Source organism: Tribolium madens, unplaced genomic scaffold, assembly GCF_015345945.1.
Source record: "Tribolium madens isolate multiple individuals breed KSU strain unplaced genomic scaffold, Tmad_KSU_1.1 Scaffold_91;HRSCAF=231;Tcas5.2_LG7, whole genome shotgun sequence".
Taxonomy (NCBI): Eukaryota; Metazoa; Arthropoda; class Insecta; order Coleoptera; family Tenebrionidae; genus Tribolium; species Tribolium madens.
Window position 1 is genome coordinate 8,043,453 of NW_025401063.1, and position 23,176 is coordinate 8,066,628.

The 23,176-nt window shown below is 31.2% G+C and overlaps 4 protein-coding genes across 4 annotated transcripts in view; 2 read left to right on the forward strand and 2 right to left on the reverse strand.

The window, feature by feature from the left end:
• Window positions 1-3,642: 3,642 nt before the first annotated feature.
• On the reverse strand, window positions 3,643-4,843 carry LOC123010675 (exosome complex component MTR3-like). Its single transcript, XM_044407745.1, has 2 exons — window positions 4,479-4,843; window positions 3,643-4,423 (listed from the first exon to the last, which is right to left on the reverse strand). Exons 1-2 carry the CDS (start codon window positions 4,639-4,641, stop codon window positions 3,738-3,740), a joined length of 849 nt encoding a protein of 282 aa, XP_044263680.1. The 5' UTR covers window positions 4,642-4,843; the 3' UTR covers window positions 3,643-3,737.
• A 77-nt stretch (window positions 4,844-4,920) lies between these two features.
• LOC123010674 lies at window positions 4,921-6,784 on the forward strand. Its single transcript, XM_044407744.1, has 2 exons — window positions 4,921-5,017; window positions 5,092-6,784. The coding sequence occupies exon 2, from the start codon at window positions 5,092-5,094 to the stop codon at window positions 6,628-6,630; it is 1,539 nt and encodes a 512-aa protein (XP_044263679.1). The 5' UTR covers window positions 4,921-5,017; the 3' UTR covers window positions 6,631-6,784.
• Window positions 6,785-6,903: 119 nt separating this feature from the next.
• On the forward strand, window positions 6,904-10,553 carry LOC123010682 (DNA excision repair protein ERCC-6-like). Its single transcript, XM_044407754.1, has 9 exons — window positions 6,904-7,107; window positions 7,169-7,604; window positions 7,652-8,039; window positions 8,083-8,566; window positions 8,617-8,790; window positions 8,842-8,991; window positions 9,047-9,289; window positions 9,339-9,542; window positions 9,588-10,553. The coding sequence occupies exons 1-9, from the start codon at window positions 7,054-7,056 to the stop codon at window positions 10,497-10,499; spliced, it is 3,045 nt and encodes a 1,014-aa protein (XP_044263689.1). The 5' UTR covers window positions 6,904-7,053; the 3' UTR covers window positions 10,500-10,553.
• Window positions 10,554-19,638: 9,085 nt separating this feature from the next.
• LOC123011307 overlaps window positions 19,639-23,176 on the reverse strand; it is a 124,602-nt gene continuing 121,064 nt past the window's right edge. The window contains exons 5-6 of the mRNA XM_044408676.1: window positions 22,458-22,704; window positions 19,639-21,959 (exon numbers count right to left, since the gene is read on the reverse strand). Of these exons, the coding sequence (XP_044264611.1) occupies window positions 21,853-21,959; window positions 22,458-22,704 (354 nt within the window). The 3' untranslated portion in view covers window positions 19,639-21,852. The remainder of the gene's footprint in view (window positions 21,960-22,457; window positions 22,705-23,176) is intronic.

Below are 23,176 nucleotides of genomic sequence, written 5' to 3' on the forward strand. Positions count from 1 at the left end.
TTAATAAATTTATTTGATTTAAAAAAGTACGCTATTGTTAAAGAGAACTTTTTATTAGTATTTATTTACAAAACTTTTTCCTTTAATCATAATTTTACATAATTACATCAAATAAAATAAAATTACATAACTGGAGAGGCAAAATTTATATCAGAAGTGGTCACTTCTTTATCAGTTGACATGTAATATGACAGATCAGTTTAGGAAATGACCACTTGGCATTCCGAAAAGTGATAATAAAGTAACTACTTTCCAACCGAAACCAAATGTCAATGTTTTTCAAAATTTGCTAAATTCTTTATTGGCTTTTTGTTCTTTAAGGAGAATCATTGTGAATGAAATAGTATACAAACCTTGGTGGTTATTGCTTTACGGTACCGCGGCATTTTTGCGGCTTAGTCCTATTATACTATTTCTAAAGCTTTTTACCAATATAATTTATTATTAATATGTATTTACCAATAATTTATTATTTCATGCCAATATAAAATTTTAAATTTTCCGAACCATGTTTCATAAATTTCTATTTTATGTTCCCGTGTGTTTGGTTACGGTTCCTTCGGCTTTATTGTAATTTGCCTCGAATTCGAATTTCTATACATTTTGTAAACTTTGTGCAAAATCTCGACAATATACATTGATATCTCGTTCAATTTTATTTCTCCAACCTCTTGTATTTATTTCCATATTGCAGCGTAGGTTGAAATTCTATACGTTTTCACTCTTTGATCGAATCGAGGCCCGCGGCGGAAGCGTTAAGAAAGAAAAGATTGAGTAAACAAATGGTATATGTATTTTCAGGCCTTTCATTCAAAAAAACCATTTGTGATAAAATTGTGTTAACTACTAAGAGAACGAAGAGATTTCTATTCTGTAAAAGGATATCTATCTGGTTGTGACGGAACATATTCATCAATTTCATCGCCTATTATAGTTTCACATCAGAACTGTCATCTTGTTCAGGAACCGTGAAACACAACAGGGCTAAACTTGTTTGCCCGAAAACATCCATAAAAGTACTGTCAATAACATAAAGACAACAATTTATCAGTAAAATAGGTACTTATTTTCTTATTTATTGTGCGTTTTTCTGGCTGATTTATTTATGTTGGGCATCGAAATTCTGGACGTAATTATAATGATTGTCTTTTTTATTATTTATAGACTTCGAAGCTCTTCACATCGATTAGATCCGATTTTTTTTCCGAAACGTCTAGCATTTTCGTTGCCACGATAGATTTTTTCTGCATAAACTTGCTACTCCACGTTATTTGTCTCTAGAGTCATTCCTAATTGCCTCGTCTTCTTTTTTACTCTCAAGGGAAGAACTTTTATTCTCAAAGAAAAATGTGTCGAGGTTTATACTTGGTAGTCATCAACAACTTGAAGTTAATTTTAGAAAAAATAAGATCATGAATTTTAAACACCCAGCAAAAATATAAAAATTTTGTAGGTATTTTAGGAACGTCCTACATAATTAATAAGCTTAAAAAAGAGGGAGAAAAGAGATTTAAATACTTACCATAACATAATCTCATTAAAAAATGCCTGCTGTTTTTACGAATGTCGCATTTTTTAGAATTTTTAATAAAGTTTTCGAGGCTTATAATTTGCTGGAAAGGCAGACGCTCCCCGGAAACACTTATTGTTGAAGCCGGGTGAAACTAGAGTTCTCTTATCACGTCACGTAAAACACGTTACTCGGGCCCTTCAGGGACTCAAGTTAACATCTATATACTGGATTTTCTCGAAACTTGCCTAAAATAAAGTCCAAGTTTGATTGAGTAATAGTTGGTAGGAACAACGGAATAACAGACAAGCCAATAATTTATTGCTTCAAATAAAACAAGATAAAGGTGAGAAATAACAGAAACTGCAAACATTTCTACGGAAATTATTATAAATTGGTCGATTTCTAGGTCTGGTGTGACTCAGGAAAATTGACGTCAGCCGACCTTTATTTTAAGATATTCTCGATTCGGAAGTAAATTAAATATGAATAGCTGAGGACATTGATTTTTCACTCTTTATTGCAGAAGCTTTATCGATTTTCTGGAAGCTGTGGAACCACAAAAAGTGTGCTTGAACTTGAAAAAAGGATGAGACGAAAATTCAAATATTTGATATTTGTCATTATGAATTTTTGTTTGTGTAAATAGAACAAAACATGATTTTGCTTTTATTGTTTTCAGCGTGTTTTCCTCTAGCGACACAAGAGTGTGAACTGATTCTTATTCTATTTGTTCTAAACTGTTGAATCTTTTAAACATAATTCTCTGCTTGAAGTGCTGCTGTTCGGCTATGTGGGCAATAAAATGTTCAACCGTTCATCTTCAATGGTGATTGTCTTAGGTCGACCTATCCGCGATCTATCTTTGAATGCGCCAATTTCTCTACATCTGTTTAATGAATGTCTTTGCGACAACAAAGTCTCTCGCAGGATTTCCCTTTTTGGATTCTAGACAAATTGCGACTGCACAAAAGCAGAAATGTTATTTTAAATCGTTTTTAGATTTTTCACATGATGATATGCCAAAATATGAAAATTATTGGAAAAGCAATCGGTTACGCATTGATCATAAATTTAAAGTGCGAGCAAATGTGAAATCATTAACTACGAATATGGTTCCTATCTGTTTCATTTCCTTTGTTACCAGCTTTTGTACTTACGAATGTACGATAATAGAGCGTATTTGCGGATTACGAGCAAATATTTTAACCACTAACAATTCGTTACGAGAAGGTAATTTAAAGACCAAACAAATTACGTATCCAATTTTTTTCTCATTTTCCGTTATATAATTTTCACGAGCCGTTCGGTGTGTCTGTCCTTGTTAGGTAGAAGTAGAAATATCAATAAAAATGATTTCCATTGAATGTTGACCGTAAAAGTTTTAATGCACAAAAAAAAAGGATAACTTTGTGCACAAAAAAAATTATAAAATATTTACACGCGTCAGTTTAGCCAGTCATTAACGCGCTTTCGTGTGAATTGTGTACACCAATTTGAAATCAAATTGTAAATCAAGTGGTTAAATATTTGCTCGCAATCCACGAACACCCTGTATCTACAGTGACTATGTTTATAGTCCTATTCTTGTCTTTATTACTCAATTTCTCAAAGACTACGTAAAATTACGTCTATAACACCATATTCCAAGCGTTTTTGCGACAAAATGTTCTTCGACCATTTTCACGATACAACTTAAAAAAACTCAAAAAAATCTATTTATTTAACTCGACCCTATAACATTTTATATTTTAATAATAAAGGTTTGCACGGACATTGGTTGTTAGGCGTTATCTACTTCACGATAATGAAATTGTTCTGAACTCTGTCAGTACACGTTGGTTGAGCAAATCTAATGTGAAATTCTACTACTATGCACATATGGTACCATTCCAAACAAACTCATTGTACCTAATTACTTATGCTGTAACCAAACGCAAGATTAATATCTTTTTACATATTCTGACTATATTCGAATAATTATAGCAAATGATTTACTTTTTAAGGTACAAAAGTTGCCTCTCTAAGAGGTTGATTCAATTTTTTTAGAAAAAAAAGCATCCGACTGATTACTGTTCTTTAAGCTCACTAGGTATTTAAAACAGAATCAACTATACAACTTTTTTGCAATTAATAATCATTTTAATTAAAAAAACAAATCAGTTTGTTTTTATTATCTTAAAATTTTACGTGGGCAAACTTTACAAAAAATTGTTTATTCCCTTATTTAATCTTCAACATTTCTTACACATTTAATAACATGTTTCACAAGACATTTTTGAACTAACGTAACAATGTCTTTAGTAGCATTAGTAAGAATCTCAATCCCTGAACTTAAGCAACCATAAGACAAATATCCACTTTGGTAAAACTGAGAAATTTGCTCATGAGTTGCTAAAACTGACAATACAACAATCCCGTGATCACTTTGTTCCTCTTTAAACAAAGGGACTTGACATAAACGTTCCTCTTCTAAAGTAGGGTCTACCAAAAGATTGTTTCCTTGCACAGCTAAAGTCACTGATGTTATTAAATCATACATTGGAATTCCTGCATGTGCTAAAGCCACTCCAGCTGCTGTTATAGCTGCACTTAAGGCAGATCCATCATTGTGTAACACTATGGCGTAAATATCTACTTGAAAATTAGGAAATTCGTGTCTGAATACTGCAGATTCTAATGCTTGTTTCATAATAGCACTGTATTGTTGTTCTTCGGAGTCTTGTTGATGTAATCTACGTTTGTGGCAACTGAATGGCGCAAATTTAAATTCGCAATAGATTTCGCCTTTGGAACTGTAGTCAGTTTTATTAGGGATTTCTCGGGGGTCAAATACAGATACTATTACTTTTGTTTGGTCTAATTCAATATATGCTGAACCCTTAGCTTGGCTGACGACCCCAGTTTTCATAACTGAAATATTAAATATTAGCTGCTGCATACATCTTAAAATCTAAACACAAATTACATATTTTTCTATGCTCTGATGATGATCTTCCATCCGCTCGTGTTCCATTGCGCTGCACAATTTCACTGAATTGGGTTTTCAAAGATTTTGTATTTAATTTGTCAAATAATTGGTATGGAATTGATATTTCCGGACCATTGATTCTTTTGTGATCTACAGGCATTGCAAAAATTATACTTTACCCATGTATTTTTGAGGTTATGTTTGATGCACAAATGTTAGGTTATTTTGTGTAATTTACCAAAACCTATAATTCACAAATCTTGTAATACCAAATAACAAAAAATATTAATAATTTAAAAGCTGAAAATAATTATTAAATAAACTTTAGCACAATAAACAAATGCAATATTGATAAAAACAACCGTAAATTTAATTACTGGTTTTAGCTTTAGGTTTATATTTTCTGGTTATTCGCGGTTTCTGGAAATACACAGCACTTAAAAATGTCATCAAAACGTCAAATTTGGCGCAATTTTGTGTAAATTTGCTATCGGTATTTAAGCTTCTTTAAAGAAATTTGGAGATAATTAATCAAGGTGAGAATATGCAGCTTACCAGTAAATAACAAGTCGTTTAGTGAAGTTGTTGTTGAACCTATTCTGTATTTCAGATGTCAGATAACGAAGACGCAGTAGATGCATCTGCAGGTTCTAACACGTTATACAAACCATCTTTTGTACTTATCGCAATCGATACTGACCCTTCGATGTTCGTTAAAAATGAAAGTGATGGAAATATTCCTTTTAAAGACTGCATTTCTGCCTGCTACAACCTGGCAAATTCACTAATATTTGTCCAAAATAAGCGAAGCTGGAGTCCATTTGGTATAGTATTAGCCCGTGAAGATGCTTCAGCGTCGTTGATCAATTTCAAAGATAACATCTTAGAATCAATTAAATTGCTTAAAGAAAAGAATGAATTATCTGAGGATAAATTATTGGATCTGTATCAGCGGAAAGGCGGTTTAAATTTGAGTTCATTTTTTCTCTTTTGTAAGAAGAAGTTCAAGGAAGTTAATTCTGCTTTTTACAAAAGAACCATTATTTATGTAACCAGTGATGATAATCCAGTTAAAGATGATAAAAACCAGAGGTTTGCTGCTCTCAATGAAGCAAAAAATTTTGGGTGTAATGATATTACTTTTGAATTGGTGACTATGAGTCACAACTTTGATTATAAAATCTTTTACAATGAACTGTTTTCAATCATAAAAAGCCCTCCTGTTGAAACAGTTGTTGAAGATGAAGATGGTTTATTAGAGAAACTTTCTTCTTTGATTGTAAGGAGATTTTATCAGAGAAGGTTGCTGTTTTTCCCTTTCTTGAATGACCAGACAAGGTTTCTTAAAATCAAACAAAAGTCATTTGTCCAAGAAGAAAAACTATACAACAACGCATGTATTTCAGAAAGTGGTAAACTTTTGAAAAAAGTTTCAAAAGTGGTAAATGACGTTATTGAAACTTACAATCTTAGACATGCGGACGGAACAATTGAATTTAGTGTTGAAGAACGATTTAAAATAAAAAATACAGATCTACCAGTTGGATATACCCTCATTCAGGTTTCTGACAGAGTCACAGATGTTGGCATTGTGTTGACACATCCTGCAATCATTGAGATTGATCCTAAAGAAGAGTTAGATTATTTTGCTAGTTTTTGGCAGTATTGTGTTGATAAGAACAAAGTTCTTATTTGTTTCAGAAAACTTAAAAAGCTTGATAAAATATGTTTTGTGGAATTTATTCCGAAATTTATGAATAATAATAGAGTATTTTTGGTCAAAACAATTCCTTTTAATGATGAACATCAACGCACTCCAAGTGATCTTGCTACTGAGGAACAAAGTGAGAGTTACTCAGGGAAAATGCGTAGTACAACTAATGAACTTATAAATGAATTAACATTTGATTATGATCCTAAAATGTTTACCAATCCTTCCCTTACTAAGAAGAAAGCTTATTTAAGGTCCAAGTTACTTGATGAACCTCAAGGAGAGGTTGAAGACGTTTCTTTAGATAGCGCTGCTATTGATAAGAGGTTGGGTGATATAGGAGAAAGTTTCAAAAAGCTGTTTGCTTTAGGAGAAGAGACTGCGCCAAAGAGGAAGGCTCCTTCCACAGCAAGGGGATCCAAGAAGAAGAAGGCCTAAGTGTTTAATGGCTTTATCTGCAAAAACATAAATTTAAGAACTAATTTAAGATTTTCAATATAATATAATTATTGTATTATTTTTTATGTTAAATGTTTTCAATTTGTATTTTTGTGCTTATTTGATATTAAAATCCAAGACATTTGATTTGAAACATGTTTAATTATGATCTATATGACTAAATAAGAAGTGCTAAACTCATTAATTATTATCATAACTTTTAATCAGTGATTTAAGTTTTTTTAGTAATTTTTTGTTTGTCACTAGGACAAATGTGACATCTGAAAGAACACGGAGAGGTTAGAGTTTCACAATTTTTGAAAAGAAAATAAACAAGAACAACATAGATAAATCGTACAAAAAGAATTTGAATAAGTGTCATTTCAATTAAATATTTGTCTTTTTGTATGTGGGTGGGTAAACATGGAAGGAGATTACGAAATGCCATGTTGCTCAAGAAATAATGCAGATACCCAGGTAAAAACCACAAAAATTCCGATTTATTTAAATTCTCACATATTTTATAATTCTTTTGAAGGAGCAAGAGTTAACTGAACTTACATTGGCACAAGGAATTAACGTTTGGGGCGAAAATCAACAAACTTTGGAAGAACAGGCATTAGAAGAAATTAATATTTTTACGCAACAAAATGCAACAAAGGATGTGGAAGAAGGTGAAATTGTTGAGGATAAGAAAAAAGAGAATTTTTCGTCTTTGGATATTACCAGTTATATAAAACGACAAGAAGAATTGAGGAAAATACAAGAATACAAAAAGACGTTACAAGTAAAAGATAACAAATCTAAAATAATAGCTGATAAAATTACTGAAAAGCAAAAGAGGAGTTTAAAAAAGAGAAAAACCAGTAGTAGTGAAAAAGGCCCTGTGAAGAAAAAAGTTCAAATAGACTGTACCGAGAAAAAAGAAAAGGGAAATGATTCCGGGAGTGAATATGTTCCTTCAGAAGATGAAGGTAATTGCAAAGGTTTGTTGTATCGGTTCTTAAATACTATTTTATAGACAGCGATGTTGAAAGAGATTATAGCCAATTAAGAAAACAAAAAAATGTTACAAGTAATAATGTTCAAAAAATTAAAGACGACGGTTGTGTAAAATCTTACAAAAGTAGATTAAAAGAATACTACAAGGACCTAGAATCTGTAAATATTTATGCCGAGGAAGATTCAGATACCCCTGATTTTTACACTATTAAAGGAGGTTTAAAAATACCTTTAAGAATTTGGTGTAATTTATACCCATACCAACAGGAAGGTGTAAGATGGTTATGGAACCTTCACAGGCAGTCCACTGGTGGTCTTCTAGGAGACGAGATGGGTCTGGGCAAAACAGTCCAAGTGATTGCTTTTTTGGCAGGTCTCGAATACAGCAAAATTATTTCTTATGACCGGTATTTGATTCCTTAATTTAAAGTTTAAATAATTGTTAAAAAGTTTCAAAGGTCTAGGCCCCACACTGATTGTCTGCCCCGTCACTGTAATTTACCAGTGGGTGAAACACTTCCACGATTGGGCCCCAGAATTTCGCGTAGCGATTTTGCACCAAAGTGGCAACTATGAAGGAAAAAAATCAAATTTGATTAAAGAAATACACAATGATAAGGGAATTTTAGTCACAAGTTATGGTGGTATATTAAAGTACAAAGAAAATCTCACACAGTTTGAATGGCATTACGTAATTTTGGATGAAGGCCATAAAATTAGAAACCCTAATGCTAAAGTCAGCGTTGCGGTAAAAAAAATTAGGACACCACATAGACTCATGTTAACTGGAAGTCCCATGCAAAATAATTTACAAGAACTGTGGAGTTTGTTTGATTTTACAAATCCCGGAATGTTGGGGAATTTGAACACTTTTATGGAGCATTTTAATAATCCCATAGTTCAAGGAGGGTTTGCCAATGCGACTCCAATGCAAGTATGTTTTAAATTTTGAAAACGTACAAATTTTGATTTACAAAATTCAAGGAAGCTACAGCTTTGTCTGTTGCGACAACTTTAAAAAATTTGATCACTCCTTACTTATTAAGGAGGTCGAAACATGAAGTTCAGGAGCATATTAGTTTGCCTAATAAAAGCGAGCAAGTTTTGTTTTGCTCTCTTACAGAGGAACAACGAGAGTTATACAAGGGTTTTTTAATGGTTTGTTATTCAATTTTATTGTATTTCTTTATTATGTTTTTCATTTAATAGAGCGATCACGTTTCATCAATTATGGGAAGTTCAAAAAATTGGTTTGCAGAAAACCAAACACGAGCAAATGTTTTAATTTCAATAACAGCTTTGCGAAAAATTTGTAATCATCCTGATATTTATTTACATGCAGCTGGTGAGGCGGACGATGTAATAACTTAAGAAATCGCTTTTTAATTTTTATGAAAAAATATGACATTTGCAGGATCAAATCGATGTTCACGATCAAAAATTTGGGCATTATAAAAAGTCCGGGAAAATGATCGTAGTGTCAGCTTTATTAAAAATTTGGAAGAAACAAAAACACCGAGTTTTATTGTTTACTCAAAGTAGGGCAATGATTACGATTTTTGAAGAGTTTCTAAAACAGCAAGGGTACACATATTTAAAAATGGATGGCAGCACATCTGTTAGTTCCAGACAACCTTTGATAAATAAATTTAATGAAGTAACTTGGAATATTCATTTACAATTTTATTAATAATTAATTTAATTAGGATTCTAGCTACGACGTATTTTTATTAACTACTAAAGTTGGAGGTTTAGGAGTTAATTTAACTGGCGCTGATAGAGTAATTATTTATGATCCTGACTGGAATCCTGCTACAGATACTCAAGCCAGGGAGCGTGCCTGGAGAATTGGTCAGGAGAAGCAAGTTACAATTTATAGGTTGCTTTCGGCTGGAACAATTGAAGAAAAGGTAAGAATAGTTGTTGATTTGCTCCTTTATTGAATTTTTGTCCAGATGTATCAGCGGCAAGTCTGGAAGCAACTTCTCAGTAATAAGGTCCTTTTGGACCCCAAAACACGCAAATTTTTTAAATCATCAAATCTTCACGACTTGTTTTCACTGCCAGAAAAACGAGAAGATTCAAACCCAGAGACTACTAATATATTTCGGGATGCTAGAGTAAAACTTCAGGAGCAACTAACAGAAAAACAAAAGAAAAAGCCAAAAGAGACTTTTCAGTTTTCTGAGGATAAGATTCAAGCTATGAAAAATTTGGCTCAAGAAATAGCGAAAAGTATATCAAAACCACAAGAACAGGTGCAGAAAAGTTCTTATCAAATCCAGTTGGAAGAAGAAAGGCAGGAAAAATTAAAAATGAAGAAGGAATTGAAACAGTTGACTCCGTTGGAGTTGATGTATTTGAACAGGGAAAAGGCGAAAGAGCGACCTGAGTCTCGCTCCAATAAGGTTGATGATTGTGACACTCATGTTAGTTTTTCCAAAGCGTTGGAATACTCTGAAAAAAATGCGAAATTGTATCATGAATTGAAATGTGAGAAAGTGAAGAAAGATGAAAAGAGGAAAAGTGGGAGCAAGAAGAAAACGTCAAAGGACAAAGATATATTTAAGACCGTGATAGACAACACTGGGTCAATAGATGGGGAAAAGGTCGACGGTTTGGTTAAAACCGAAATTAAAAAGTTGCGAAAGAAACATGAAGCTGGTAAAACGATTGAAAGTCAAGATGATTACGTTTTGGAAAAGTTGTTTAGCAAGAAGGGGGTATCAGGGGCACTTCAACATGATTCTATTTTGAATAGTAGTGTCAAGACACAAAGTCTGAAAGTACAAACTGAAGCTAAATTGCGGGCTGATAAGGCTCTAGAGGCACTCAGGAAGTCACGTCTTAATAGCTGGAGGTGGTAATTTCAGTATTTTTGTATAAATTTTGTATTTTTTGGCAATAAATGTTTTATATTATTACTGTTTTTTTAATTAGCCAAACGTAAAAGTAACACCTTGCAAAACGTTAATATAAAAACGCTGTTAGAGAACTTGCGTATTCTCGAAGAGAATAAAAAATACACAGGAAAAAAATACATTTTTATGCCCATGAATAATTATGGATTACATGTTTATTTTTTATACAGGATGCGCCACAACTCGTGTCCCATAGAAAAATGCCATATAAGGTAAGTTACCAGGAACATGGAAAAAATTAAAAAAAAAATTTATCTATAAAATTTTCGAAGTTATGAGAGTTTAAATTTTGGACTTTGACTCTTATTTATTTCTGTTGCAAAAATAATTTTCCATTTTTTTTTTGCTACAGACTATTAGAAGAGGAAACAAGAAAGCTGTATCCTGAATTGTAACTCTGTTTAATGTTATTTGTGGCTTTTATTGGGAAAATTTTTATCCCTTTACTAAATGATTGTAAAAAAACATGTACAAGATCGTCAGTATCATTAAATAGACATAAAAAAATGTCAAATGTCAAAAAATAAATGTCAAAATTTTTTGACAGATAAAATTTTTTAAACATTTTTTCCATGTTCCTAGTATCTTATCTTACTTGAAATTTTTCTCTGGGGCGCGAGTTCTGGCGCACCTATATATTTAGAAATATTTGATAGCTTAGGGAATTATTTTGTTATTCAAAATAGCATTACTATTATAGTCCGTTTTTTATTACATGCGTGTGGATCAATTAATAATTCGAAAAACTCATGGCTATCTCTTTTCAACATTTGTAAACAGCTTTGTTGATCTGTCGCTAGGTATTTGTGTAAGGTCGGTCACGCTATTTATCTCACGTTAACAAATGCGCTTCAAGTAACACAGGGCATAACTTCGTAATTTTTATAGATAGAATTTTTTTTTAATTTTTACATGTTTCAAGTATCTTACCTTACATGGGGCATTTTTCTCTGGGGCGCGAGTTCTGGCGCATCCTGTATATTAGGGAGACCGAAAACTTTATTCTCATATGTTTTGCATGTTTTTAGTTTTTGTAAGCGTGTGTTTATGATAAAATTCGCTGTTATTAACTGCTGTCGCCAACACAGGTGCAAACCGTTATTGTTATTTGTGTTCGCAACATTTACCTGTTTTTACGATTTCGAATCTCGGATTTGCACAATCGTTGCTGACATAAACCAATCCCACAGCAATATGTTCGGCTCTGTTCCATCAAACCATACAATCAAAAGAACTTTACGTTGGCTTGTTATATGGTTTCCTAATTGGATGTGATGGCTTGATGCCACGGCTGCAGCTTTTCCCAATCTCGACAAATTGCTACTTTTTATAGTGTAAATGATCTGCTGATGTAAACAATTCAAAGATGAATTTTTCTCACGAAATTCCGGCTTTGAGTGTGGTTTTTAGGCACTTGGGTAACCACTTTTTGTATTGAGAAAAGGTGTAAAAAACTCTAATTGCTTAACTAAAATCATTAATCTTAATAAGTGCAAATATAATAAAAGTTTGGTGGAGATCAGCGGCGCTTTATTATTTAAAACAATGGGTAAAAATTAGTGCAAGAAGCTTGTTTTTAATTAAGACCATAAAAAGGAATTAATTTTTCAAAAGTAACAATAGAAGAAAGTGAAAATGGAACAGATGACTTTGCTAAACAATATTACGAGCGCTACTTTGATAACAAACCTCGCAACCCGTGGAGAAGATAATCTTACTATTGTTACTTTGTCAGCTGCGTCTTTGAATCTTTCAATGACCCTTGTAAAGGACGGAACGCATTAATTCCAAAAGCGATACAACATAAAAAATGGAACTTTTCCTCTGTTGAGGGAATGTTATTGTCCTCGAGTTAGTTAAATGTTTTGAAAGCGGATAAATTAAGTGTCTGGTTTTGGTTTCTTTATTACATCTTCTATAAATGCACTACGATATAAACAAGATGGCGTCTTTTCTAAAATGGTCCAAGTTTCGAGTATTATGACGGTTTACTTAGTTATCGCAGTTTCGCTGTTTTAGATACGCCACATTAAATCTAAAACTTTTCTCCAACCGAAAGATATAATCTTTCTTTGGCTCCGGTGTGTTTTTTCCCTCACCGGAGTTTTGGTTTTTGTTTTCCGGGCGTCAAACGGCAATTGTTCGGAACCGCCACGGATCGCGCCTTCTTCTTTTCCTTTTTTTACTTTACAATAGTTCACATTGGTCTTTTTGGACTATATTTTGAGATTTTTATCTCTACTTTGGAGCGGAAAACCTTTAACTGAATAATTAATTCATTTAAAATAAAAGATTTTTCAAATTGAAACGTTTTGATTCGACTCGGTTGTCCCTTAGAAACCGCGCTTTTGTTTGAAGGCAACATTCGAAAGCTCTGTTAATTGAAGTAGTCAACTCAAATCAAAAACAGAACTCGTAGCGTATAATTCGTTGACAAAGAGTATAAAAGTATATGATATATAATAGGAATGGGAATTTAATAAAAAAATTGCTTATAAAAGCCACTTTTGTATAAAGTTGTAATCGTTGTTGAGTCTCTCTTGTTTGTAGTTAATTAATATTATACTACGACATAAACCCCGTTAGTGCCTGGAGACATGTTTTACTGCGAGTTGCTATATCTTTATGGCGAAATATTCTACATGGATACAGTTTTCGCAGTCGTTCCTCTATGATCAAATAAAATATAAATGCAGAAAAGTCGGGAAATATGCACTTTTTATTTAAACTTATATAAACTACAAACAATGATAACTTTAAAAGTACACTTTTTAGAAAATTGGTTTTATTTCTCACAAAAATGCAGTTTTAGCGTTTTTGTGATGGAAATGGCGGTGTTGAATTATGAAATATTAAGTTTTTTGTTTGAACTGCATTTAATTATTAGCTGTATTAAAACATAAGAGGTAACAAAGGTGAGTTATACAGAGTGTAGGTATATTTTATACTGATTATTATGGCATATTGTTTGGGCATATTGACAATAGTAATTATTCATTATTTTATATCTATAAAATAAACACTAAAATAACATAACATAACATATTTTTAACCTTACTTTAGAAAAAAATATAAAATTTTTATTTAGTTTGTTTTTGTAAAATTCTGTGTCACGGACATACATGTAACATTGCTTTTTATATAAAAACAAGGTACGATATAGCGTTTTTAGGTGTATTTTTTTAAAAAATTGTTGCTAGTTTTGTATAATTTTTAAACATGACTTTTATTATTCTCTCGGTTAAGATTTATCATTCATTTTTAATGGTACAACATAGTTTAGATATGTTTTCAAGTATATTTTATATGACGGCGCGCTGAAATTGTATCTTGTGTAACCTTACACATAGTGGAACAAAGAACGATAAGCCATAAACACGACCTCATGCATGATATTTTATTACTTGCGATTTTAGTAGTTTTTTAACGCACTGAAAAGATTATAATTTGCGACAAAATATTTTGTGTTATTTTTTAGTGAGGCGCTGCTTAATTAATTGTATTCTATCTGACGCGTATATAGTTTTTAGTAATAAAACAATTAAGAAGCACAAGGAAAGACTAGGAAAACATAATTAAGAAAATAAAGTAAGATACTGCAAGTTTGTAATTTGGACTTTATGCAACTTTCCGGACTAAATATACAGTAATAAATACAATAGAAGTTTGAAAACTTTACGGAGGAATTAAAAGACAGAAATTGTGACAATAAACCGTGATTAGAAGTTGGCGATTAATTTTGTTCGTTAAACAAATGAACTATGAACTGTGGCGTGTTCAATGCTAGAGCAAAGATTAAGGATAATGTAAGATGCGGAATGTGCAGGCAATCAATCGAGAGCGTCAATAATAAAATAAGCTCAACAAAAATTCCGTGTTCTGCCATTCCATCACACATATGCTGGATTTGGTGAAAATATTTCATCACATGTTCAGACTTTCTGACGTAAATGTTGCATACATCATCATTGTGCTCTTGCAGGAATATGGTTTGCAAGAAAATGCAAATCTTTATCACTCGAGATTCACTTTATTAAATTTTCTGCAAAGATTCGATGCGGTCGGTTATCAAAATTCATTACTTAAACCGGTTAATTCAAAAAGTAACGACAAATTTATCTGAGGTTGCCTGAATATTAATCAGATTTCTTGAGATTCTGTGAACGAAACTACGCCCTTTAAATCTTTCCTTTTCAATTACCAACCCTCTAAAAAATAAATTAAATTTCCAGGTCCCGGCCTAAAACTTTTTGTAACTTCACTTGAGTGTGTTTTAGATAAACCTTCGTCATTCAGCGTTCTGAGTGACAGAATACATCCTTTCCTTAAACAAAGAGAACTTAACATGAAATGTTCATTACGGATAAGAGTGCAAATTGCTTCGTTTGTGCCACTTCTTAATTTCGATATGATTCTGACGTATTAAAATAGGACAAGCTGAATAAATTAAGCAAGTTAGTGGTTAACGGATGGCTTTGCTTTTAAACGGACATTGTAATTTGCAAGTTGGAAACTCTTGGCCGCCGGACATTTCTAAAGCCCGTTCTTCCTTTCAGCTATATAATGTTTCATTTAATTAACGCCTGCAATAACGGCGCCAGCCTTTACAACTGACGAGGTTTGTTTATTACATTACGTAATTAATCTTTCATCTTTTTAACTATAAAATTAGCCGAAAGTTGTCAATAACTTGAATTAGCTGTCGAATACGCGTCGCAAATTTATTCCACGATGTTATAATCGTGTAACATTTGCATTAAATGCAAGTGATGTGTATCGCCAAAAGGAGATATCATCTACGCAAATTTCATAACCAACCCTCAACTAATTGTTTAAAAATTTTGTGATTACATTTACAATTTACGATTTCATGCCAAGATGTAGGGAGAGTCAAGTTAAACTGGCTCACCAAAAATAATTTTATTACAGGTATATTTTAATTTATTTACTTTGTTTGTTTTTGCATGCAAACTGATTTTAAATCAAACATAACAGACTACCTTATTAACAACTAAGAAAATATGGAACATTTTTAGAATTACTGTAATTTTAAAATTGTGGTAATTCCGTATTTAGAAATTCGATTTTTTTAAATTTGATTCAATAACGTTTTATGCACTTTTCTGAGTCGCTAGGATCATTAGAAGTATAGAAAACGTCATTTGTTCCAATTTTAAAAGTGTTCTGTTCACTCAATAAAACGTACGTAGTTGTGAAAGAGCGTCTAGACTTACAAAAAATACTTTGAAATTTATTTTTACTACTTCAGCATAAACTTAAACTTCACTTTTTAAAAGTTATTAATTTTTAATAGAGTTTCTAATTGGAAACCAAAATAAAGTGAATAATAATAATTATTGTGTTGTTAATTTATATTTGATTTTGATTATAAAGCGTTTAAACATTTACGAGCCACTTTTTCACATCTTTTAAAATTATTATTATTGTATAATTTTATGAAACGGTAAAACATGTAGGTTTCAGTAGTTTTATGTGCTCGGTTGATAATCAGATTGTTTTTTTATTATCTGATATTGTATCAATATTCAGTATCATATAAAGCGGCACATTCAGAGGTTAACATTATATCAAAGCTAACTTGATCCTTCAATCATTTACGGACACTTTGTACAATTGAAGGTCATCATGAACTATTTAAAACTATTCGAAAATGGAAACTTGGTTTCATTATTTTCCATTTGTTTATTTTGTTTAAACTTTGTTAATTTATAAAACTGTTAAGACAATTTATTAAAAATATTGGATGTTTGTTCACGAAGATTTTGCATGTATTTTGTGTAAATGTGAAGTTACATTTTTAATAAAACACATTAAAGTTTTATGAGGTCTGTCAAATACATCATATACATATTTAAAGTCGATAAAATTTAAAGAAATGGAAGAGCAAGTTTGGTTGAAAGTTTTTGTTCTTTCTGGGTGGTTCTTTTGCCTCTGCTAGCATGTTTACGTCGATGTCTATAAAAACTTTAAAATGCTTTCAGAAAATTTAACGATTTTGTGTTTCTGTGTTATTAATTATTTGAAACTTGGTTTTCATTTTCTTATTAAAAGATCAAGCGGCTGGAAACAATTAAATTAATTCTTAAACAGCGAGAGTATAAAACGATTGTGTAACTTTTAAATTGACCTCTTATTATTAAATAAAGAGAGTTTACTATTAAGTTGCTTTAATTTGATATGGAAGTTACAAAAAATGTAGCATGTATGTAATTTTAAAATTAATCTGTTCTACTGTGCAAAAAATTAATTAATTAAATAATTTTGCTATTGAAAATACTCTCAATTTTATATTTTATATTTAGATTTACAATATTAATCAAATAAATGATTTAAGTTTACTTTGATATGCCGTTTTTGCGAGTTTGTTGATATTTATGTCTAGTACTTGGTATAAAAAACGGTTATGCGTTTTAATTCATACATTTTGCATGTTTCCCTGATGATTTCTGCGTGAGTGATTGCTTGGAAATTATTAACAATTTCGTTAATAATTTGCTCATTTGAGCACCTAGAAGAAAACGTAGTAAATTTTCAAAGAAAATGTGATTGTGCCAAGTGTTGGCTTGTATCTGTGAAAATACACCAGCTGTCAGTAAAACCCGTTTTCTTATATCTTTCATATCCCCATACACCGCACAAAAACCGAGGCCGTTATCTGATTGCATTAACTTTCGTTTTTCAGATAGGGAAAGAAAGGAAAACGTGTTATCTTCAATTTAAATAATTTTTTTTTGAAATGGAAAAGCGAATTATTTGATGTAACGAATTTTTAGAATCAGTTCGTGTAAATAATTTATTTGACGTGTTTCAGCCTATTTACGCTGTTATACGTGGAATAAAAAATAAGATAACACAATCAATTTACAAAACATGAAGATTTTATGGAATAGTTTAAACAGCATTAAGCAGCATTAGTTTATACAGGGTGCGCCAGAACTCGCGCCCCAGTGAAAAATTTCAAGTAAGATAAGATACCAGGAACATGAAAAAAATGTTTAAAAAATTCTATCTTTCAAAAAATTTTGCCATTTATTTTTTGACATTTGACATTTTTTTATGTCTATTTAATGATATTGATGATCTTGTATATGTTTTTTTACAATTATTTTGTAAAGGTATAAAATTTTGCTAATAAAAGCCACAAATAAAATTGAACAGTGTTACAATGTAGGATACAGCTTCTTTGTTTCCTCTTCTAATAGACTGTAGCAAAAAAACTTGGAAAATCATTTTTCTAACAGAAAAAAAGAGTCAAAGTGCAAATTTTAAACTCTCATAACTTCGAAATTTTTAACGATTTTTTTAACATTTTTTTATGTTCCTGGCATCTTACCTTATATGGCAATTTTCTCTGGGGCACGAGTTCTGGCGCACCCTGTATTGTAATTTTCAATTTAATAACGCGGAATATTTTTAAATTAACGTATTGTTTATATATTTCACATTTTACACAACATTAAACAAACGTTTTGCACCAAAGAATATCTACTACGTATTACGCCTCAACTTTTTGGCGGTTTTACCAATGTGCAAAAATGGTGGATGCGCCGGGCTAAAGTTATTACAGTTTATTTTTTCGCATTTATATACTGTTTTTTTTTAACTTGATAACAAATCAAATTGGGTTAAAAATTTTTGTTGTTGATATTAACCTTTTGTGTAAAATACCTAATAAATTTCAAATTCTTTGACTCTAATATTTGTATCTTGAACCGTTGAATTAAATCGTATAAAATTTGTTATAAATTAAAGCAGTAAGTTATTTTTTTATTTAAATTTTAACAAAGCTAAATTTTATTAGACAGTTAAATAATTAGAACATTTTGAAGCACAATAATTGCTACACAATACGCTAAAAAATTTAATACTGTCAAATTTTGTTTTGTTTTTTTTTTTTTTTTTTTGATAACAAAGTTTCTTATGGGTTGTATCATAGTTTTATCGTTATTTTATTTAACATTTAAGAAGACGTTGAATGAGTGTTAAACAGGTGGCTTTTGATGGAAATGAGTTAGGAGATGTTTGTTTGTAAGTGTTTTCAGGCCAACGGGGAGATTTTGTGAATGAAACGATTTAATTAAGTTCTGTGTCAGTGGAACCCTAAGTCGTCTCTTCGGAATTACATTTCGAAAGTTCGCTTTGTTTTAAAAACTGTTCATTTGTTTTAACGTTCGTAAGAAGTGTTACATTATAGAAGCGTCTTCCATTATTGAGCGCTAGTTAGACAAGTAGATATCTGGATGCTGCTTCAGCCTCCACCTCATTCTCTAGTCTTCCGAAGGGATTAGAAGAATCTATCTGCTTTCTATACTCTTGAGGATTGGTTCGTAGGAACGGTGCTGCCAACAGCGACACAGAAATCCGCAAACGTGTGCCGAATACATCCATCACTTAGTGTAAATGTGTCAAACTAGGAATTTTGTCTTAACTTTGAATGAGCTTGAAACACACGAGTCACCGAGTAAGAGATTGCATCGTCAATAATGCACGCTTGTCCGTTATTTTTCGAGCAATCATGAGGATTTATTTTTATTTCTAAAGGGAAACACGAATTGATTTCGAGTAAAAATGATAAGACGTTCGGTCGGCTAATTTAGTTGGCCTAACGAAGCAACATATAATCAAATTTAAGCTGGAAAATGTACACATACATGCACAAAGCTCATGTTAACTGAGTTATTTAGCATCTGTAATGAATAAGATGAGTAGGGCATGCAAATTACAACAAACAAACGGGCACAAAAGTGAAAAACAAAAAAATGCATTTTCCTACCTTGTTTTTCACAAACAAATAACATTATAAATCAGCGCTTTTAAAATTCCGCTCGGGGATTTTTTAGAAAATGACATCAATGCTGAACAACTTCCACATTTACTTTAATTAAACAAAACACACGAATAAAAAACGTATAATCATTTATTAACAATTATTACTGTACTAATACATTCATTGTTACAATTGTTGGAATGTTGAAATACAAATTTTATACCAAAAAAACTCAAACAGTTTTTACATTAATTAAAAAAATATACAACCGTTACGATAAAATACTAAAATAGATATATTTTTGTAAACATAAAGCAATCAAACAACAATTTTTTAACAGAAACACATTGAATTCGATGTAATTTCTAGAGCTACATAATTTAGGAAACGTCGCCATACAATACTTTAGTTAATTGGTATGTAATACGTAGGTAGGTTCTTTTTTGATTGTAATATTATTATTTACAATGGTATCTCTAAAATATTATAATGATTAAAAAAAGTTACTGTCATCGTGATTTCTATATTTACAATAATTTCCTTAAAATTTTATTGGAATATCTTAATTTTTCATCAAAAAATACCATGATTAAAACAATTTCAGTTTTTTTAAACAAAGTTGCGTTACTCATATCAAAATGTTGATTTATGATGCTTACTTTGTGGCTATTTTCATTAAATCCGGATTAAAATACTGCCAGAAAAGAGATTTTCATTGAAACTAACCAAAAATGTTCCAACTAAAAATTTGATTTATATACAAACTAATTTGATTTTATGCTTTCAAAAAATAAATGTATATGCTGAGATTTTTGTAATTACCGCTTGTTTAAAATTTAAACAAAATGGATTTTCAAATTGAGGTAGTTTGTGGTCTATTGGAAAAGCAGATTATTGTGAATTCTTCATGAATAACAGGCAAAATAATGTTTTAAATAATCCCGAAAATTTATAGCACATCGAAACATTTGCATGGCTTTTTGTAGAGAAGCGTATTTATTTAATGTAATCTGGGTTTCTGTGAGATTTCAGCGGGATTTTAGTTGAAATTCTAATAATCTGTCACAGGAAAACAATTAAGATTTTAATTATAATAGTAATTATATTCCTTTAGTTAATGTTAAGTAACAAATTGAAAATAATTGAAATCTCGCTTATGTGCCGTCAGTAACTTACCCTGGGCTAATAACAATAATGTTAACATGGAATAAATTATTTAATAGCTGTAGCAAATGGGCGTTTATTCTCCTCCAAATTTACTGAAAGTGACAGAAAGTGTTATGTTACATACTAACTTGAATTCCTTTATCATTTAACTTTGGTAAAACAGGTTTAATTCGTCAGATTTCAAATTATCGCAAGTTAGTATTTATTCCGTTGACAATTAAGCGCGTTTTGCCACGCACAGCAAAACAAGTAGATAATTTAATTAACTTCATCAATGAGTTATAATGTAAAACTACAGTTGAAAGCTATGAATATAATTATTGTAGTTGTTGTACATATCACGTATGTAAATGATTCGATTGATTTAATTGTTAGAACTCGAAAAAATATTGCTTTGGCATCGTTTGGCTGTTTTTTATAAATTAATTTAAGTTGTTATTAAGTCGTAAAATTGCAATAACCAGTTATTTACCTTTTCACAATCTCACAAACGCCGTAAAAATTTATAAAGTTGAGTTGAAAGGAAGATATTTGGTTGTCAATGAAAATCGTATTTGATCAGTAAACGTGGTAACTTTTCATTAAATGTGAATTAATCATTCACCGGCAAATAAATACGTCTGTAAAGTTACATCGGCAAAACTCTTTAAAGGTGACTAGAAACAAAAAATATAACCTTGATACTACGTTTACCTAAAGTATAAATTTTCACGTTGTCGGTTATTCTATATTATATTTACATATAACGACCATAAATTTCCAGAACTTCATAATACAAAATTTGTTTTTTCTTATGCTACAAGTGTGAACATTCAGTATGGATTTCACGTCATATCCAGCATGTGTAAATAAATGTAAACATATTCGCAGACTTATTACAAAAAAAGGAATATTCACACTTGATTTTTGAGCGTAGATGCAGGAAATTACGATATAAATCGACTTCCTGAAAATACGTCTTAAATAAAGCTTTAGAAAGGTAACGCAATTTTGAGCAATTCAGGTGTACAGGTTTATGTATGTAGCAGTTGTCAATGCGAAATTATACATTTTGTACAAGAAATAATTTCAATAAATTAACTGTAATTAAAACTGAAAATTTTGCTAAGTTTATTACACTACAATTATTGCACCGCATAGGTATACTTAAAATTCAACGGTAATCACACTTATTTGGCATTATCACACACAAATAATAATTGCATCGCTTATGGAAGGTACAAGTCTTTATTTATTATTTCACAACAAATCACACAATCCATTTTTATACCCTCTTAAGTTTATCACGTTTTTAAAAACACTATCACTTTTTTAAATAACTTTACAAGTTTTTCCACGTTGAATTCATTGGAACTTTCTTAACCAGGCGTGTAGGTGAACATAAAAAAGCAAAATTGCTATTAGGATGTTGGAGATGCACTGTTTTTCGGGGCCGCTGCTGAAAAAAATTCCTGCAACAACAGGGAAAAGTGTAAACATACATATCTAATTATTTCTGCCATACAATTTCGCTAATTTTTCAATGCACGATTAATAACAAATTTGATCACATTTCGTCTCTTTAGGTTTTTTCGTTTTTGTTGCATAGAAAATAAGTTGTATGACACCGCGACAAAAACTACGAACAAATAAGTTAAAATTACTTTTAGTCTGCAGTCGGCTTTGTATTCGTATTGTTTTGTGAATAAAAGCGTTGTCACATTAGTTTAATATTAAATTAATATTTTTAGATTGACACAATGTTTGTTAAATAACTGTTTGATTTATTACATACAATTTATTACAAGTTTGATTCAATCCAAAGAGTTACTGAAAAGATTAATTTACTTTTTAATTTTAGTATTATTTTTTTTTAATATTTATTAAGAGGAAATTGTTTTTACTATATTCAGTCTATAGTTGTCCTGAGGTTTTAGGTTAATACTGAAAAAAAGAGCATTCGGCATTACCTTCGCTGCTCAAAGTGGTGGGCACCATAATGAGAGCAAGTTGAGGGGCATCATCGTGGAGTTCTGACTCTTGTGTTTTCCGGTACAACGTAAACATCGTTGCCAAACACCGTATTTTCATTTTACCGTTTTTGAAGAGCTCTAGACTTGCATTTATAGAGATCATGGAGCGGACAGTTTCTAAGCCAGGGAGGGCGTCGTAACGTTCGACTGAATTGTGGATATCGATGCCGTATTTTGGCTGAACCTAAAAAAACAGCAAAAAATTACATAACATTTCATAGTCTTGCTGACTTGTTTTAAATTAAAAAATAGCTTGTTTTGTGTGAGACATCCGTATGAATAATTTAGAGTGTATATTTTAAAATTCAGAAATGTTGAAAAGTCAAATTATATGCGCAAGATATGAACCTACTTAAAAACTTCACAATTTCATTACATAAAGTAGTAACTCATCCAGTGTCTGGAATATTTCAGAGAACTTTTTAATTATACATGTTTTAATTGAAGCTGAATCACGAATAAGCTTTTTGAGATATGTTTGCGAGATATCCGCTTGTGTAACAATTTTTTTAATTAGATAAATCAGAGGAGTTTTCCGATGACAGTGCGGTGTGAAATTGAAGTGTGGTAATATCAAAAATACATTTCAATATGTTGGAAAGCACGTATCCGGCTTCAAAGGTACGATACAGACACTGTTGTACTCCGTAAATTCA